At 34.0% G+C, this 16,404-nt stretch overlaps 1 protein-coding gene across 1 annotated transcript; it reads left to right on the top strand.

Annotated features, from left to right (window-relative positions):
- The first annotated feature begins 6,729 nt into the window (after positions 1 to 6,729).
- Positions 6,730 to 7,756, top strand: LOC145159149 (uncharacterized). Its single transcript, XM_079078064.1, has one exon. The coding sequence runs from the start codon at positions 6,822 to 6,824 to the stop codon at positions 7,440 to 7,442; it is 621 nt and encodes a 206-aa protein (XP_078934190.1). The 5' UTR covers positions 6,730 to 6,821; the 3' UTR covers positions 7,443 to 7,756.
- Positions 7,757 to 16,404: the final 8,648 nt, after the last annotated feature.

The following is a 16,404-nucleotide window of genomic DNA, read 5'->3' as shown; positions in this document are numbered from 1 at the left end:
AAGGAATCAGACATGTCATTCAAAATGTGTCTTTTGCAGATATAGTCATCGTTCTCCCATTTACTACGCTTCCGAGTCTGTTCTAATGTCTCATCTTCCACTTCTTTAGGCATCGAGGTACTCAACACATACACACTTTCAATGTTGTCAATAGAAAATACATTTTTTCTGCTGGTGTTTGAAATCATTCCCTTCAAACTTATCAAGTTTCTTGAATTTTGATTATGTCTTTCACTAAATCCGCCATGATCACAACATAATATATCGATTCAATTATGAGAACTATAGTAGAAATAGATCATCAATGGATTCTTCAAGGATCGTTTTAGTTCACTTTACGAATCGATAGTTATCCACATGCCTGGGTTACGAGAATTTCGACCTAGGATAATCCTCAAAGGAAAAAACAAAATTCTAGGTGATCAAGAGCGAGATATAATACGATGTGTGAATTTTGTTTATATCTGAACAGAACCCAAGAGAAAATATGATATCTCTCAAAATTACAACTTCTTTTGGATAAGGTAGTTATGGGTTGATAACCACACGAATTTACATTGAAACCCCTAAAATTCAAATTTTTATTTTAATGTCCATATAGTAATTTCATATTTTTCCTAACCCGCTAAGGGGAACTTCCCTTTGGAATCCCGCAAAGGGGGCGCGACCCCCTTGACTCCAATGCGTTTGGACCTACCAAGATCAATCTATACTAATAAAAGAGTGCTAACATGTATAAATCCTATTACATGAAATGAACAGGTGACAATAAAACCACCAACATTTGGTTCTTAGATCCTAATGTTGTTAAACAATTTTTTTCTTAATTTGTATTAGGAGATGTTTTCTAGTTTTAAACCAAAAACTACATTGGAAGCTAGCTCTCAGTTTACTATACTTGACGAAACCGAGAGTACTGAGTTAGAAAAAAAGGTTATATTGTTGAAAATTACAGAATCGGTGTGGAGATGTGGTAGTGATAAGCCCCGAAGACCGGATGGATACACCTTTTAGTTCATCAAAAGGTTATGGAATAACTTCAGAGAAAATATATTTGATTTTGTTAAGGATTTTTTGGAACAGGAACTATGCCAAATAGGTGCAATTCGGCTTTCATCACCTTGATCCTTAAAATTAAAATGCGGTTTTGGTTAGAGATTTTATCCCTGTTTCCATAATCAGGATCCAGTAAAATATTTTGGCTAAGATCCTGACGATAAGACTGACGAAGATGATAAAAAAAAAGGTCACTATCGGGCATTGTACATTTATAGCTGGGAGGCAAATTTTGGATGGTTCATTAATGCTTAGCGAAATTATAAGTTGGCACAAAAAGAAAAGTAAGAAGTTGAGGATGTTTAAGTTCGATTTTGAAAAATCATACGATTCTCTGAGTTAGGAGTACTTGGACTATGTGATGGTACAACTCGCCTTTAGAGAGAAATGGCGGCGTTGGATAAGTGCATGTCTTAGATCTGCTGGAGCTTCTGTTCTTGTGAATGGAGGTCCTACCTATGAGTTTACTTTGATAGAGGTGTTTGTTAAGGTAATCCACTATCGCCTGGTTATTATGTCAATGGAGGGTCTTTATATTGTCATTAACACATCAGTCGAGGATAGGCAGTAGAAAGGTTCTTTGGAGGGCAATATAGTAATGATAATTTCATATTTATTTTATGTATATTACTTGATATTGGTATAAATTGGCGGGAAAAAGTTTTGGAGAGCATTGTACGTGTCCTCAATTGTTTTTACTTAGCATCATGACTGAAGTTAAACATTAATAAGTCCAAATTATTTGGGGTGGGGGTGGATAACTCCGAAGTTTTGGATATGGCCATGACTCATGGATGCTCCACGGTAGTATGACCAATGAACTAACTTGGTTTACCTGTTGGTTGTAATCTGCTACTTAAACGCAACTAGAACATAGTGGTGGATAAATTCAAGGAGCGATTGGAAAGGTGGAAAGTTAAATTGCTTTCAATTGGGGTGAGGGGGGGGGGTGGATGGGGGGGGGGGTGTTAACTCTTTTAAAATATATGTTGGGAATTTGTGCCATTTATTTCCTATCTATTTTTAAAGTGTCGGAGACTGTTTTTGAAAATTCTTGAAAAATTAAGGGCGACGTTTTCCTAGGGCGGTGATGAGTAAAATAAAAAGATTGCATGGATTAAATGGGAGAGTGTTTTAACACCAATATAAAAGGGTGGTTTAGGGAGTTTTTAACTAAAACATGGCAATTAGAAAAAGAATTTACCAAACAATGATAGTTTCAAATTTATTTACTAAATAATGGTAAAAACTAAAAAGATGGTGGGTCCCGTATTTTCATAATAAATAAAATGATTAGAATAATTTGATCCACCACCACAGGCTGGGTATTTTTTTCCCCTCTTCTTCAGTTCTTATTCGCCGGAAATGATGAACACTCAGAAAAAATTCAATGGCTTGAAACAAACGCGGGATTAGGGAGCTTCAATGGACTTATGTGGAACAAATTAGTTTCAGCGTATTCGTTGGAAAGGGTAACAACTTTTTTTTCACGGGAAAAATTGAACAACTTCGAAAGTTTCATCCCGAATTTTGCTTCACGGCCTGTTGCAATAGATGCTTTTCTTTCATCTTATTTTTTATCCCTTTTTTCCTCCGTGTTATAGTTCCCCTCTCCATTTCATCTTCCTTTCCTCTGCAACCTTGTAATTACGTTGGCATTTGTTCATTGAACAACTCTCATCCACTTCTATCTTTTCCGCTGAATGGAGTGGCTAAAAGACTCCCGGTTTCCATGGTTTCTCTCATGTGATCTTCTTCTTTATCGGTGTCCGTCGGGCTTTCTTCCACTGATTTTAGTCATGCTAATGTTTGTTGTCGAGTTTACATTCTGTGTTGTTCTTTTGTGTTACAAGGGCATATGTATTTATATTTTGTAGTTTGAACCCCAATAGAAACAAAGAAGAGCTTACGTATATAAGCATACACCGGACACCCTAAAAATAACTTTAACTAAATTGAATTTGTTTTTAGGATTTCCAGAGTAGGTTTGCTTTATCATACTTCTCTTTTATTTTGATTTTTGTTTACAGTTTTAGGTTTATTTTTTGGTTTTCCTAAAGTCGTATGTTTTAATTTGTAGAAGAATTGTTGCAGTAAAAACGAATTGGTTGGTAGGGGAGAATGGTGATGGCCAGAAACATTGATGTGATGCAGTGACGGTGAAAAAATTTAAAACTAATTAGAAATCTCTAAAAAGAAATAACAAAACCGATAATATACTAATTCACTATCTTTTGGTAATTAATTTTTAAAGTACCATGATGTAGTAAATAGTTTTCAAAAATACAACACCTCGGTACAAAACTCGGTTTAGGAATTGGTAGCTAGCCTCAAAGCATTTAATCAAGATATACGGTAAAAGAAGACGTGGTAGTAAATAAATAATGTTTATGTTATGTGGATTCAGGTGATTAAAGCCATGGTGCTGATGAGGGTCTTGGTGATGACATCGTAGGTCATAGAATAAGTGGAGTCTAGTCTAGAATTGTGGGTTTGATCTACCAACTTCATGAAAGTGACTTTATTCCAAAATCTACCTTGCATTATAAGGTGGGAATGGGATACAAGGCTCAGTTTTGGGAACATGTGTGGTTGGGGTATCAACCTTTATGAGTTCGGTTTAACAGATTGTTCTTTACTGAAACATAACCGAGTTGTAAAATAATGAAGAGGTACCGAAACAGGATGTGTAGTTAGAGATGGTGTCGTCCTATATTTTTATGGCCTGGCTATTGTTCTGGATCAATTTACGCCTACTGATCAACCTGATGTCTGATGTATGGTGTTAGAATTTAAGTAATAATGGTGAGTTTTCGGTAGGAAATACACAGGCACACATATATGACTTAATGTTGACGAGTGTAGATTTTCAAACCCGGTGGTGTCATGGAGTCCTTAAAATGTAAAACTATTCTTGTGGAGAGCCATGCATTATAGGTTACACACTGACACTCATCCTCATCTGTTAATAAAAAGGTTTTCACCGGCAGTCAATTAAATGTCTAGTGTGTTCCTTGAGGGTAGATTCGATTGAGCATATTTTATTTTGTTGGTCTCAAAATAATGCAATTGTTTCCTAGGGTGTTGTATATTCGTGAATGGTTATCGTGGATTAATGATATTAGGAAACCGATTCAGACCAAGTGGAGGTCGGAGGTGGTGGTGTTGACTACTTGATGAATGATTTAGAGATTTAGAAATAATATTGTTTTTGATTCTTACAAAATACGGAAAGAGACAATTTTTTATAGTATTCTTTTTATTTTCTTTTTCCTGCTTTAAGTATAGAGAGTCTAATCTTCCTATTTGTAATGATCGGACAAAAAGCTCTATAAAACTATCCTTATAGTTTTTTTCTTCTAGAAGTGTGGATATATAGTTATTTATGCTGTTCAAAAAAATAATAATCAAATCAATGACATTTGGAAAAAATTGAACAATAAGCAATTATAAGCTTAATAAAAAAATTGGCATGCTATGAGGGATTAAAACAATAGTACTATCAATACCCTTAAATAACTTATCAAACATTAAGCATTGATTAATTACCAAAATATTCGGTCATGAGGAAAACACATTAATAGTTGAAAATTTGGTTTTGCTATGTACCCATTGAAATTCGAACTTGTACTCATCTTGACTAGTTAGATAGGTTAACTAAGGTCTCCACAATCCTCAAGTCCTTCACTTGATATATTTTTCTCAACTTGAAATTCTATAGAGTTAATTCCTATTGTCAATCCATTTACAATATGTCTTCCAGTGATGCATCTAAAATATCGTTGGTTCTTATTCCATGTATCAACACCAACTTCAAACTCATTGTAATTTATCACTTACCCACCAATTTACACTAATAAAATGTTAATCATATCTTTAAGATAATTATTTTAACTAAAAACATGTTGATTAGTCTATGATTACAACTCAAGATTCCATAATTTAAGACTACTCATGTTCTACTTTGTAGATTATGTATTGACAACTTGCACCATGAACATGCAATAATTGGATTAAAAGAAGGTAATATGCCTTAATAACATGTTAATAACCATAAGGTACTATTTATCCACCTGTTAATTTCAACATTCAACCCAATCTATAAACTAGGCTTCTTGTTGATCTTTAAATTTTTACAAGATATCATGAAAAGAGTTATATTTTCTTAATCCTATAAGCTTGATGATTAACAATCCTTAATTGCATGTAGGAATCCTTCATCCAATCTTAGAAATCTCATAAATAAGCTCAAGTGTTATTGTTGGTGTTTGATAGAAAGTTTTTGAGTATTCTTCAACTTTTTAGCAAAAGTAAACATGCAATGGTTATTAATTAACCCATTAAAGTTGTTGTGAGATGCGTCAAAGGAACTACGACTAGGCTCAAATTTTAACACTTGTGCTTATACGCGTTTTTTGATCTCTACCAAATTTTCAGCTCGATTGGACAATGTACGCACCCTCACTCGCTCAAAGCGTGGATTGGTACGTGCTAGTCCCAAATAGAATCGTGTATAGACAAAAATAAGCATGAAAACTTAAAAATAATTAAGTCGAAAACATCGACAAACTCAAATTTATACTGACATATACATAAAAAAATACAAGTAACGAAAGTTGGAAATTTACGTTGAAATGTTGATGACCTTCAATTTATATCGACACATACATAAAGAAAGCACGTTAAAACACTTTTTTATAAGTTAATGAACAAAAGTTATTAAGAAAAATTAAATTATGTAACTACATAGGATAAACACGAAAGTTTATAAAATAATGGGAGTGAAAGTGATATATAAATTTAAAGGTGGAGACCACCAAAAAAAGAAAAAATGAATATGGGTTGAAATTGCCGAGTAAAGATTAGGACCAGAAAAGAAAAAAAAAAGGGGGGGTGGGGGGGTGTCTCAAATTTCCATAGGAGAGAGAGAGAAGGAAAGGAAGAGGGAACTAAATTCACTACCGTTACGAACCGTACATAAAATATATGAATGGAAACTTAAAAAAAAAATTATTTGAAATATTGACATACTTAAATTTATACCGATACGAGTATAAAAAAAAACAAATAACGAAAGTTGTAAATTCACATCGAAATATTAATTATCTTGGATTTATACCGACATATACATAAAATAAACACGTAATTTTTTATAGGTTAACGAAAAAAATTATTAAGTAAAATCATATTATAAACATACATAAAAAGAGCACGTAATTTTTTATAGGTCGATGAAGAAAAATTATTAAGTAAAAACCATATTATATATACTATATGGGATAAACATGAATGTTTAGAAAATAAATATAATGAAAAAATATATTACAAAGTTAAAAAGTTAATGGTGGAGGCTACTAAAAAAGAAAAATGAAAAAGAGAAGAGGGGCTGAACACGCTAAGTAAAGAGCTGAACAGAAAAAAAGGAGGTTGAAATTGCCAAAAGTAGAATTAGGACAAAAAAACCATTACAAAATGTGACAACTTAACTCAACACCGACGAAATAATATATAATATATATATTATAATATAATATTGTCGACAGCTTAGATGGCTTCTGCATGGAAAATACTTATTGTGTTCCTTAATTTTCTTTTAAAACATGTAAGTTAAGTTATCCATCGCAATAGAAAAATCAAGTATTTTACCATGCACCCTATATATATCTCCTTCTCTTCCACTCACAACTCACATTCTATCTTCCAATCCAGTTCCTTTTTAATATTCAATCGAATTTTAGAGTGCAATACATTGATCTTGACATCAAATGGCTTCACCTCATGATGTAAGCGGATCTGACCAGATCAATAAGAAACAATCTGAACCCGGTGTCATTGGAAACATATTTAATATGGTTTCCAACACTCTCGACCGTGCCAAAGATGTGACTGGAAAAACAACACCGAAGGCGGAGGAGCTCAAGGATTCCAACGTTCAAAAAGCAAAAAAAGAAAGTGACTTCGCTAACCAGAAAGCAAAAGAAGCTATTGACTTGGCGGAGGGGCACAAGGTTTTCGTGGCTAAGAAAGCGAAAGAAGCTGCTGACTTGGCGGAGGAGCACAAGGGTTTCTTCGCTCAGAAAGTAAAACAAGCCACTGACTTTGCTAACCATAAAGCAAAAGAAATCGCTGACCAGGTTATCCATAAAGCAAAAGAAGACGCTGTCTTGGCAGAGGAACACAAGGATTCCGTCACTCAGAATGCGAAAGAAGCCTCTGAATTTGGTAACCAGAAAGCGAAAGAAGCTAAGGAAACTGGTGATGCAACTGCACAAAAGGTGAGAGAAGCAAAAGATTATATTGCTGATAGAGCCATTGCAACAAAAGATTATACTACTCAGAAGGCAAAAGAAGTGCATGATGCAACATTAGGGAAGAAGGGCTTGTGAGTTTAAACCTAACTTGGGTAGGTGCACCAACATCTTTGTTGACAATAAGAACTATAAATGGAAGCTTCTTCCTTTCATATGGTAAAATTTTATATTCACATGGTGAACACATTAAAGAAAACTGCAGCTATAGTAAGCTGGTTTAGCTATAAATGGTAGCTCTAACATCAGTTGTAGAGCACCAATCTCTATAAAGATGTACTGTATAATACTAGTGAGTATTAACAAAGATGGTTGTTTTTCATGTAATACAGAGTGTGTAAGTTTGTTTATTTTCTTTTAGTTCCGAATAAAAGAACCTTTTAACCAAACAAGTGGTTTCAGAGTTTGGATTAGCTCTAGTGGTACATTCTTTGTTTTTTGTTCAATTTTTTTTCTCATAAGCTCTTGCTAGGAACACCGTTGGAAAGGTCTCATTCTAAGGATTTTGAATATACCTTTTTGGGAATTTTTCGACCACCGGAAATCCTTCCAATCGTCAGTCGAATCTTTTCTAGAAAGGATGTCAAAAAAATAGTTTGTTGTAGAAGACGAGGGACGTCCTCCAGTGACATCGTTAGTTGACCAGATTTCATCCACATCTTTCAGAAAAATTGTACTTTTAGTCTTATTTTCCAAAAAAAATATAAGTTTATCCCCTTACTTCTGTAAAAGGTTAACTTATATAAAATTCATATTGGTCTCACATTTTTTTTGAAAAGTTATGTGGTTGTGTATGCCCAAGTATATGGCAAGAATGACAACACCTAGCTTGTCGACCTATCAACCTTAAGTTGAAAATGTTCAATGAAGCGGGTGTTTCGTTATGAAGATCAACATCACAAGGCAAGCAACGAAAGAAATAAAAAAAATTAATCATCATAACACACTAGTGATCTAGCACTACAAACTTATAGCAAAAAAATAAACAAACATAAAATACAAAATAGATACCCTTGTGGACTTTGATCAATTCTTTATGTTGATGTAGTTTAGATGATTAGAACTCAAACATAGTTTCTCTTTTGTAGTCACACCCAATAAGAAGATCTTTGAAAAACCTTGACCGGTTTTCTTTGATTGTTCTACAAGTCGAAACACCAAACCATACCATGGACATTAGGGTTTCAGTTTTTTGGGGATTAAAACCCAGAAGGAGACAAATACATGATGGAGGCCAAAAATTTGATCTCTTAGGCTAGGCTTAAAATATCTTTTTTTCCAATAGTAATTATAGAATGATATTTGTTAATGGCATATGATAATATAACGTAACACCTTAAACCAAGTTAGTACTAATTGATTATTTATTAAAGTAATTTGATTATTAATAAATATAATCAACACTTCTATTTAAATAGAGAATTATTATTTTATGAAAATAATATTTTACTAACCGATTGGAAATTGTTGTTTCTAAGAAATAATAATAAAAGATAACAAAAATTAGTTGTATTAATATGGTATAAATATATTTGTTATGTACAAATTAAATGAGCACTTTGAGTAATCATCTAGTTGGCTTGTAACTATCTACTTATGAGATTAAGTGAAAGCCACTCAACGCTTCTCGACTTTCTTGTCAAAGCCGTGAACTTCGTAAGGAGTTTGAGTTTGAGTGTTGTCTTTCCTTTTCTTCATACCATGCTTGTCATAAGTTTCCAGACTTTCATTTACTGATTTGCTTTGACTTGGTTCGTTTATGTTAGTATATAAAGAAGTATATGGAAGAAAAACTACCTACTTATTTTTATCTTATTCTTCTCTTCTTTTGCTCCAAAAACCGTGAGCTTGCAAGGCTCATCCCCTTTCCTTTCATGCCTTGTGTAGTGTAGATTTTAAGGGTTCATGAGTCCTTCTCCTTATGACTAATTTGTTATTAGTTATTAAGGCTTAAGACCAACTTAATACAAGTGAACACTATCATGTTTTAGTGGTCATCTTCCATGTGAATCATAGAATGCAAAGTTTGTAATCTTTTCCTTTATATGTTTGATTTAATATTTTCGCGATTGCAAAATGATCCTTTGTGGGTTAACAAGGTTTTAAGTATATTCAAATCTAAAAATGCTTTCGTTGCTAATCTCATAGTTTTGATTATGTAATTAGACTATTTATTAAAAAATCCAACAATTGATGTCAGAGCTATTTTTGCAAGTTTGGTTAGATTATTAGATTATTTAGCATAATCTTTGTTTTTGAAACACATTGATGGTTTTCTTTTTGTAAGAAAATACATACATATTTTCTATGACAACTTTATAATGGTTATTTATTATGACAAAAGTTTACATGCAAATTTTTTCACCAAACTTGTCATAGAAAACAAAGTGTTGTTTTATATAATTTTGAGTGTATATATATATATATATATATATATATATATATATATATATGTATATGTATATATATATATATATATCTATATATATATATATATATATATATATATATATCTATATATATATATATATATATACCTAACAGATATGATGCCCGATAGTCTTGGAAGAGATAATACCAAAATGTTATAATACCTAAATGTTATAATGGCCAATTTTCTAGCATAACATAGTACCTAGAAGTTATGTTGGACAAATTAGAGATATGCACCGTACTTAGTGTAAGGTCACAACGTATGATCTGATGAGTCAAACACATGACACGCTGATCTATCAATGTCAACATCTACAATTTAGTTGTCTTATTGTAATTCTTTGTATATTAGGTAATGATATAGCTAAATCTAGAATAGGTAACTTTTCTATGCGTAGTTATAAGTTATGATATTATACCTAACATATATGATTCCCGATAGTCTTGGAAGAGATAATACCTAAATGTTATAATGGCCAATTTTCTAGCATAACATAGTACCTAGAAGTTATGTTGGTCAAATTAGGGATATGCACCGTACTTAGTGTAAGGTCACAACGTATGATCTGATGAGTCAAACACATGACACGCTGATCTATCAGTGTCAGCATCTACAATTTAGTTATCTTATTGTAATTCATTGTATATTAGGTAATGATATAGCTAAATATAGAATATGTCACAGATCCGGTTTCATTGTGATTAGATCAGTTCTTAGTATAGTTTAGAAGAAATCCCTTCAATCAAGGGATATACATGTACAGATTAGTATAAATACAACATTAGGGAAAACCCTTATGTTATGTGTATATGATCGTGGCTTTGTGTCATTCGTCTTTGTGACAAACCAGTCTTCTTGGTGAAGACAAAACCTCTTTTCTTGGTGAAAGGAACAATTTGATGAACTTTTGTGTTATTTACTTTCTGTTGATTATTTTTCTTAGATTAATTTTATGTTTCTTATTCATACTTGAAGTGTATCCGATCATCACAAACCTTTGATTGGTATTAGAGTAGGTTTGTGATACACTCAAGTTATCATTTCGATTTCAAACAATTCCAAATCTTTTGGTCTCAACAAAATTCCTCCCTTCGATGAACACAACTTCGCCATGTGGAATACCAAGGCGATGATGGTTCTTGAAACCAATGGATACTATATGAAAAATATTTTTGAGAAGGTCCCCATGTTCAAATTTACCAACCCATGGTAAAAATGCTCCCGTTGGCCCCCTGAAGCAAAAGCCAACAACATGTTATGATGATGATGACAAGAGACTACTTAGTCTTGATGTAAAAGTCACGACCGCTATTAGAAATTCTCTTCCATACCACGTGTATCATCTCGTACAAAATTGTGAATCAACCAAAGAGATGATGGACACGCTGAAAGTGGCTTATGAAGGCATCGTGGAAGTTCAGACTATGACCATCAATAACCTCAATCTGAGATAAGAGCATTTCTTTGCTCAATAAGGTGAGTCTCTTACCCCAACCTTTAATAGCTCTAACAGTTTGGTTAATGATATGTGCATAATAGGAATCGTCAAGCACTCACCACAGTTGGTTCAAAAGTTTCTCAATTCTCTTGGGAAAAGCTAGGAACATCACGCTGAAGTTCTTATGAACGGTGAGAAGATCGCTTCTATGTATCTGGATTTTTTGTTCGCTAATCTATGAAATTATGAAGTTAACAAAGCTCTTCGTAAGGAAATCATGAAGGACTCTGTAACACCCCCAAACCGGAACGGCAGAAACATTCGGGGGCGGAGGACGTCATGTACAGTATCACAACAATGTATAATAGTAATCAAAATAAAACAACCATTGTATTTACAAAGTTATAAGTTTTACACCCGTGTTCAAAATATAGTATATATGACATCAAAAGTACAAGTTTAAAAGACATGAGTTTATATAACTCCGTCTTCTCAAAAGCTGTGGATGTACCTGTTTACTGTTTCCCTGAGAATAGAAGTAGTTTTGAAAATGTGGCAACAATTAAGTTGGTGAGTTCATAAATATGTTTATAACTGAAATCTGTTTTCTTGTTCTTTGATAAAATATTCATGTTTTCCCAGAAAATCCTATATTTTCTATTGTAGAATAATGTAAGTAAAACGTGTGAAAGTTACTATACTCCAAATGTGGTAAAATGTAATTTAGTTCTCTAGAAATCATAAAAAGTATGTTTTCTCTGTACTGAAATAGTATTTTGTACTTATACTTGTAAAATGTTGTATTATAGTTTCATTTCGATAAAACTATATGAAGTTGTTTCCTTATTCATACACTAATCATTTTATTCAATACCAAATTGTGAGTTATTATAACCATACTAGATGACCTAAGATGGCCTGAACACGACGTTCTTCAGGCGTCGCAAAAGTTACAACATTTGTCACCACAGGTCTGCCGACCTAGCTGTTGCAAGTATCTCTAGTGCAGGATTGTCAGTCCCGTATAGATCTATACACAAGTGTCACGCTCCCCCTCCAGGAGACTCTGGTTATAATTTCAGGACTTGGTTGGTACTTAGAAAAGTACATGAAGGTTTTCTCACAAATGCTATATTGATGATTTTGTGTGAAATAAAGATAAGTTACTTAGAAATGGATATACTGTAAGTAAGTTTCATAAACTATATTTAATAAAGTTTACATGTTTCTTTTCAGTAAGGTACTCTGTTTGTTTTCTGTAATGTACTCTATTTGTTTTCTGTAATGTACTCTGTTTTTTTCTGTTATTAACTCGGAACCTTGAAACCAATGAATAATTTCTCTAAATTATACCTATTATAGTATACTGTTTGTTTTATCGTAACGAAAACCTTTGTTAACTTTTGTAAGAATCTGTAATACTGTTGTTCTATGAAATTCACTGTTTGTACTCAAATAATACTAAACAGTTTGAAAACTATTTTATATTTATATAAATGTAATATTTATATAATTGTGATTAATTAGACCTTTGATTAAATAACTTTACCCGAAGCCCACATTCAAACAAGGAACATGAAATGGGGTCAAATTACATATTCTAAATCTTCTGAATCCAAATTATATAATTTACACAGATATAAATATGTAATTTAGATATTAACACAATTTTTATTGTGTTTCACTTGTATTCCCCCCCTAAAACAGTTAAAAATCATAAAAATGTAGGGGTATGAATTCACATTTTTTGAGTGATTCGATTGGAGGTTCGATTTAGGATGTTATTTCCACGAGTTAGATCCCAAGACAAATGATTCCTATAAGCATTTCATGTAATATATACGGATACATTTAGTGAATATAATCACAAATATGATAAGAAAATGGATTAATTTGTAAGTTTAACTTACAAATAAGAGTGTTTAGAAGCAAAATGGAAGGTTGTTTGGGGTTTACGGCCAGTAGATCTTGATGTTCTTGGGTTTTCAGCCACCTTCAAGTATGTGTTCTTGGTGTTCTTGGTGAAACCAAGAAGATTCAAGGGTTTTTGGCCCAAATTATGGAGATTGGAAGTGTTTGTAAGTTGATTGCAAGATCAAGGTATGATCCTTACAAGATTCTAAGTTGAATTCAAGAGAATTTCACATGAAATTCAAGAAAGAAAAAAGTTTCTCATGTTCTTGAGGAGAGAGGAGGTTTTCGGTTGATGATACTTGAGAGAGAATCCTTGAGTTTTCGGCTGAGAAGTGTAGAATGAATGGAAAAATCAATCAAACACACACACACACACACACACACACACACATATATATATATATATATATATATATATATATATATATATATATATATATATATATATACACATAAGGGATTGCGGCCGAGAACACTTTCCGAGGATATAGAAGACGCCTCGCTGGTTTGCGGTCCGGAGTGTGTGGCTGCAAACGGTTTGCGCCCGCGAATCGTTTGCTGCCTGAAGAGTGTATGCAGTCTGAGGAGAATAAGGAAAAGCGAGGCTTCTCGGATTTTTAGTGATTTTAGCTTCTATTTTATACAGCACTTTATCAAGTGTTCAAATGTGTCAAACATATTTATTTTAACTTTATTAAAATAATAATTCACCAAGTTTGACTTGAGTTGACTTTTACAATATTGAAAATAACGGGATGTTACATTATCCCCCCGTTGGAGAGAATTTCGTCCCGAAATTAAGACTATACAGATACAGTAAGACTAGGGAAAGAGATGTGGATACTTCTGTTTCATTTGATCCTCCCGTTCCCAAGTGAATTCAGGTCATCGTTTTGCATTCCAGCGAACCTTCACTATCGGGATACGGCTTTGTTTAGTTCTCTTGACTTCCCTATCTAGGATTTCTACTGGTTCTTCTACAAAATTAAGGCTCTCGTTTATCTCGATTTCATCGAGTGGATAACAAGAGTCTCATTGGACAAACAGTTCTTAAGATCCGAGAAATGAAAAATGGGATGAATGTTATCGAGTTCATGCGGTAGATTGAGTTTGTAAGCAACCAGACCAATTCTAGCAATGATCTGGAATGGTCCAATGTACCTTGGATTCATTTTGCCACGTTTACCAAAACGTATCATTCCTTTACAGGGTGAGACCTTCAATAGAACACGGTCACAAACCTGGAATTCCAAGGGTTTTCGTCGTTTATCCGCACAACTCTTCTGTCTATCTCGAGAAGCTTTCAACCGTTCCCAGATTTGGATAATCTTTTTTGTGGTTTCACGAATGATCTCGGGACCGGTTAGAGTACTATCAGGTATTTGGTTCTTTGCTAGTTGTGTATCGCCCACTTCAGCCCAGCACAGAGGGGATCTGTACTTACGACCATAGAGAGCTTCAAAGGGTGCAACTTTTATACTCGTGTGATAGTTGTGATTGTAGGACAATTCAACAAGTGGTAAATGGGTATACCAAGCTTTACCGAAATCTATCACATAGGCCCTTAACATGTCTTCCAGCGTTTGAATTGTTCTCTTGTTTTTCCCATCAGTCTGAGGATGGTACGTTGTACTCATGTCAAGTTTTGTTCCCAAGGACTTTTTCAATTATTGCCAAAACCACGAGGTAAATCTACTATCTCGGTCAGAGATAATAGATATTTGCACACCATGTAATCGTACTATCTCTTTAATGTATGTCCTTGTTAACTTTTCCATTTTATCTGTTTCTTTTATTGGCAGGAAGTGTGCGGATTTAGTTAATCTGTCTATGATAACCCAAATGGGGTCATAACCACCCATTGTCCTGGGTAACTTGGTTATGAAATCCATAGTAATCCGCTCCCACTTCCACTCAGGTATTTCCGGTTGTTGAAGTAAACCTGAGGGCTTTTGATATTCTACTTTGACTTTGGCGCAAGTTAGAGATTTGCCCACATAAGTAGCTATCTCTTCTTTCATGTTTGGCCACCAATAGAGTTTCTTTAGGTCCAGATACATGTTGTATGAACCCGGGTGAACGGAGTATCGCGTTTTATGGGCTTCATTCATGACAATATGTTTTTAGCCACTGAACTTCGGTCTCCTGATTCGATTCATGAAATAACGAACTCCATCACCCTTGATTTCCAAGTTCTTCTCCATTCCTCTCAAGGCTTCACTTGTCTTGTTCTCAGGTTTGAAGGCTTCCAGCTAAGTCTCCTCGATCTGTGTAGATAGGTGGGAATGTATAGTCATGATCAGAGACTTTACTCGGCGGCCCGAGTACTCTTTCCGACTGAGGGAATCTGCTACCACATTGGCCTTGCCAGGGTGATAACGAATCTCACATTTGTAATCATTTAGTAGATCTACCCATCGTCGTTGCCGCATGTTGAGTTCCTTCTGATCAAAGATATGTTGAAGGCTTTTATGATCCGTAAATACTATGCATTTTGTACCGTACATGTAATGCCTCCAGATCTTGAAGGAAAAAACCACTGCTCCGATTTCAAGATCGTGTGTGGTATAGTTAACTTCGTGGTTCTTAAGCTATCCCTACAAAATGAGGGACAAGATCTGTCCTTGATTGGACGCATAAGAAAGCAACCTAGCCCTTGCTTGGACGCATCGGAGTAACTACAAAATATTCCGTCCCTTCTGGGAGGGACAAGATCGGTGCGTTGCGAAGGGCTTCTTTTAATGTTTGGAAAATAGTTTATTGTTTCTCCTCCCATTTGAATATCACACCTTTTTGGGTCAAGGTGGTGAGTGGCTTCGCGATCTTTGAAAAGTTCTGAATAAATCTCCTGTAGTAGCTAGCGAGACCTAGAAACTGATGAATTTCTGTCACACCCCCAAACCGGAACGGAGGAAACGTTCGGAGGTGGAGGACGTCATGTCAACTATCACAACACATGCATTATATTAATCAAAGTAACATCAACCATTATATTGATAATATAATATTTACATTAAGTTCAAAACATTACTCGAAATACATGAAAAGTACTACAAAAGTTAAGACGTAAAGCTCCATCTTCGCAACACCTGGAAGAGAGTACCTGTCTACTAACGAACCTGAGAATATAAGTGGTTTGAAAAAGTGTCAACATTAAAGTAGGTGAGTTCATAAGTATTTTTGTTATAGAAAGTATATCCTTTATTCTTTTGAAAAGTTCGCTAGTTCCTCCAGAAAATCCTATATTTTTTGTT

The sequence above is a fragment of the Lactuca virosa genome, chromosome 2 (genome assembly GCF_052849685.1).
Source record: "Lactuca virosa cultivar CGN04683 chromosome 2, Lactuca_virosa_CGN04683_v6, whole genome shotgun sequence".
In the NCBI taxonomy this organism is placed as follows: Eukaryota; Viridiplantae; Streptophyta; class Magnoliopsida; order Asterales; family Asteraceae; genus Lactuca; species Lactuca virosa.
Note: the sequence above shows the minus strand (reverse complement) of the source record. Positions and strands in the feature narration are given on the sequence as shown.

What these genes read in the sequence shown, in the direction of transcription:
- LOC145159149 (XM_079078064.1), top strand. Translation starts at nt 6,822, where the DNA reads ATGGCTTCACCTCATGATGTAAGCGGATCTGACCAGATCAATAAGAAA.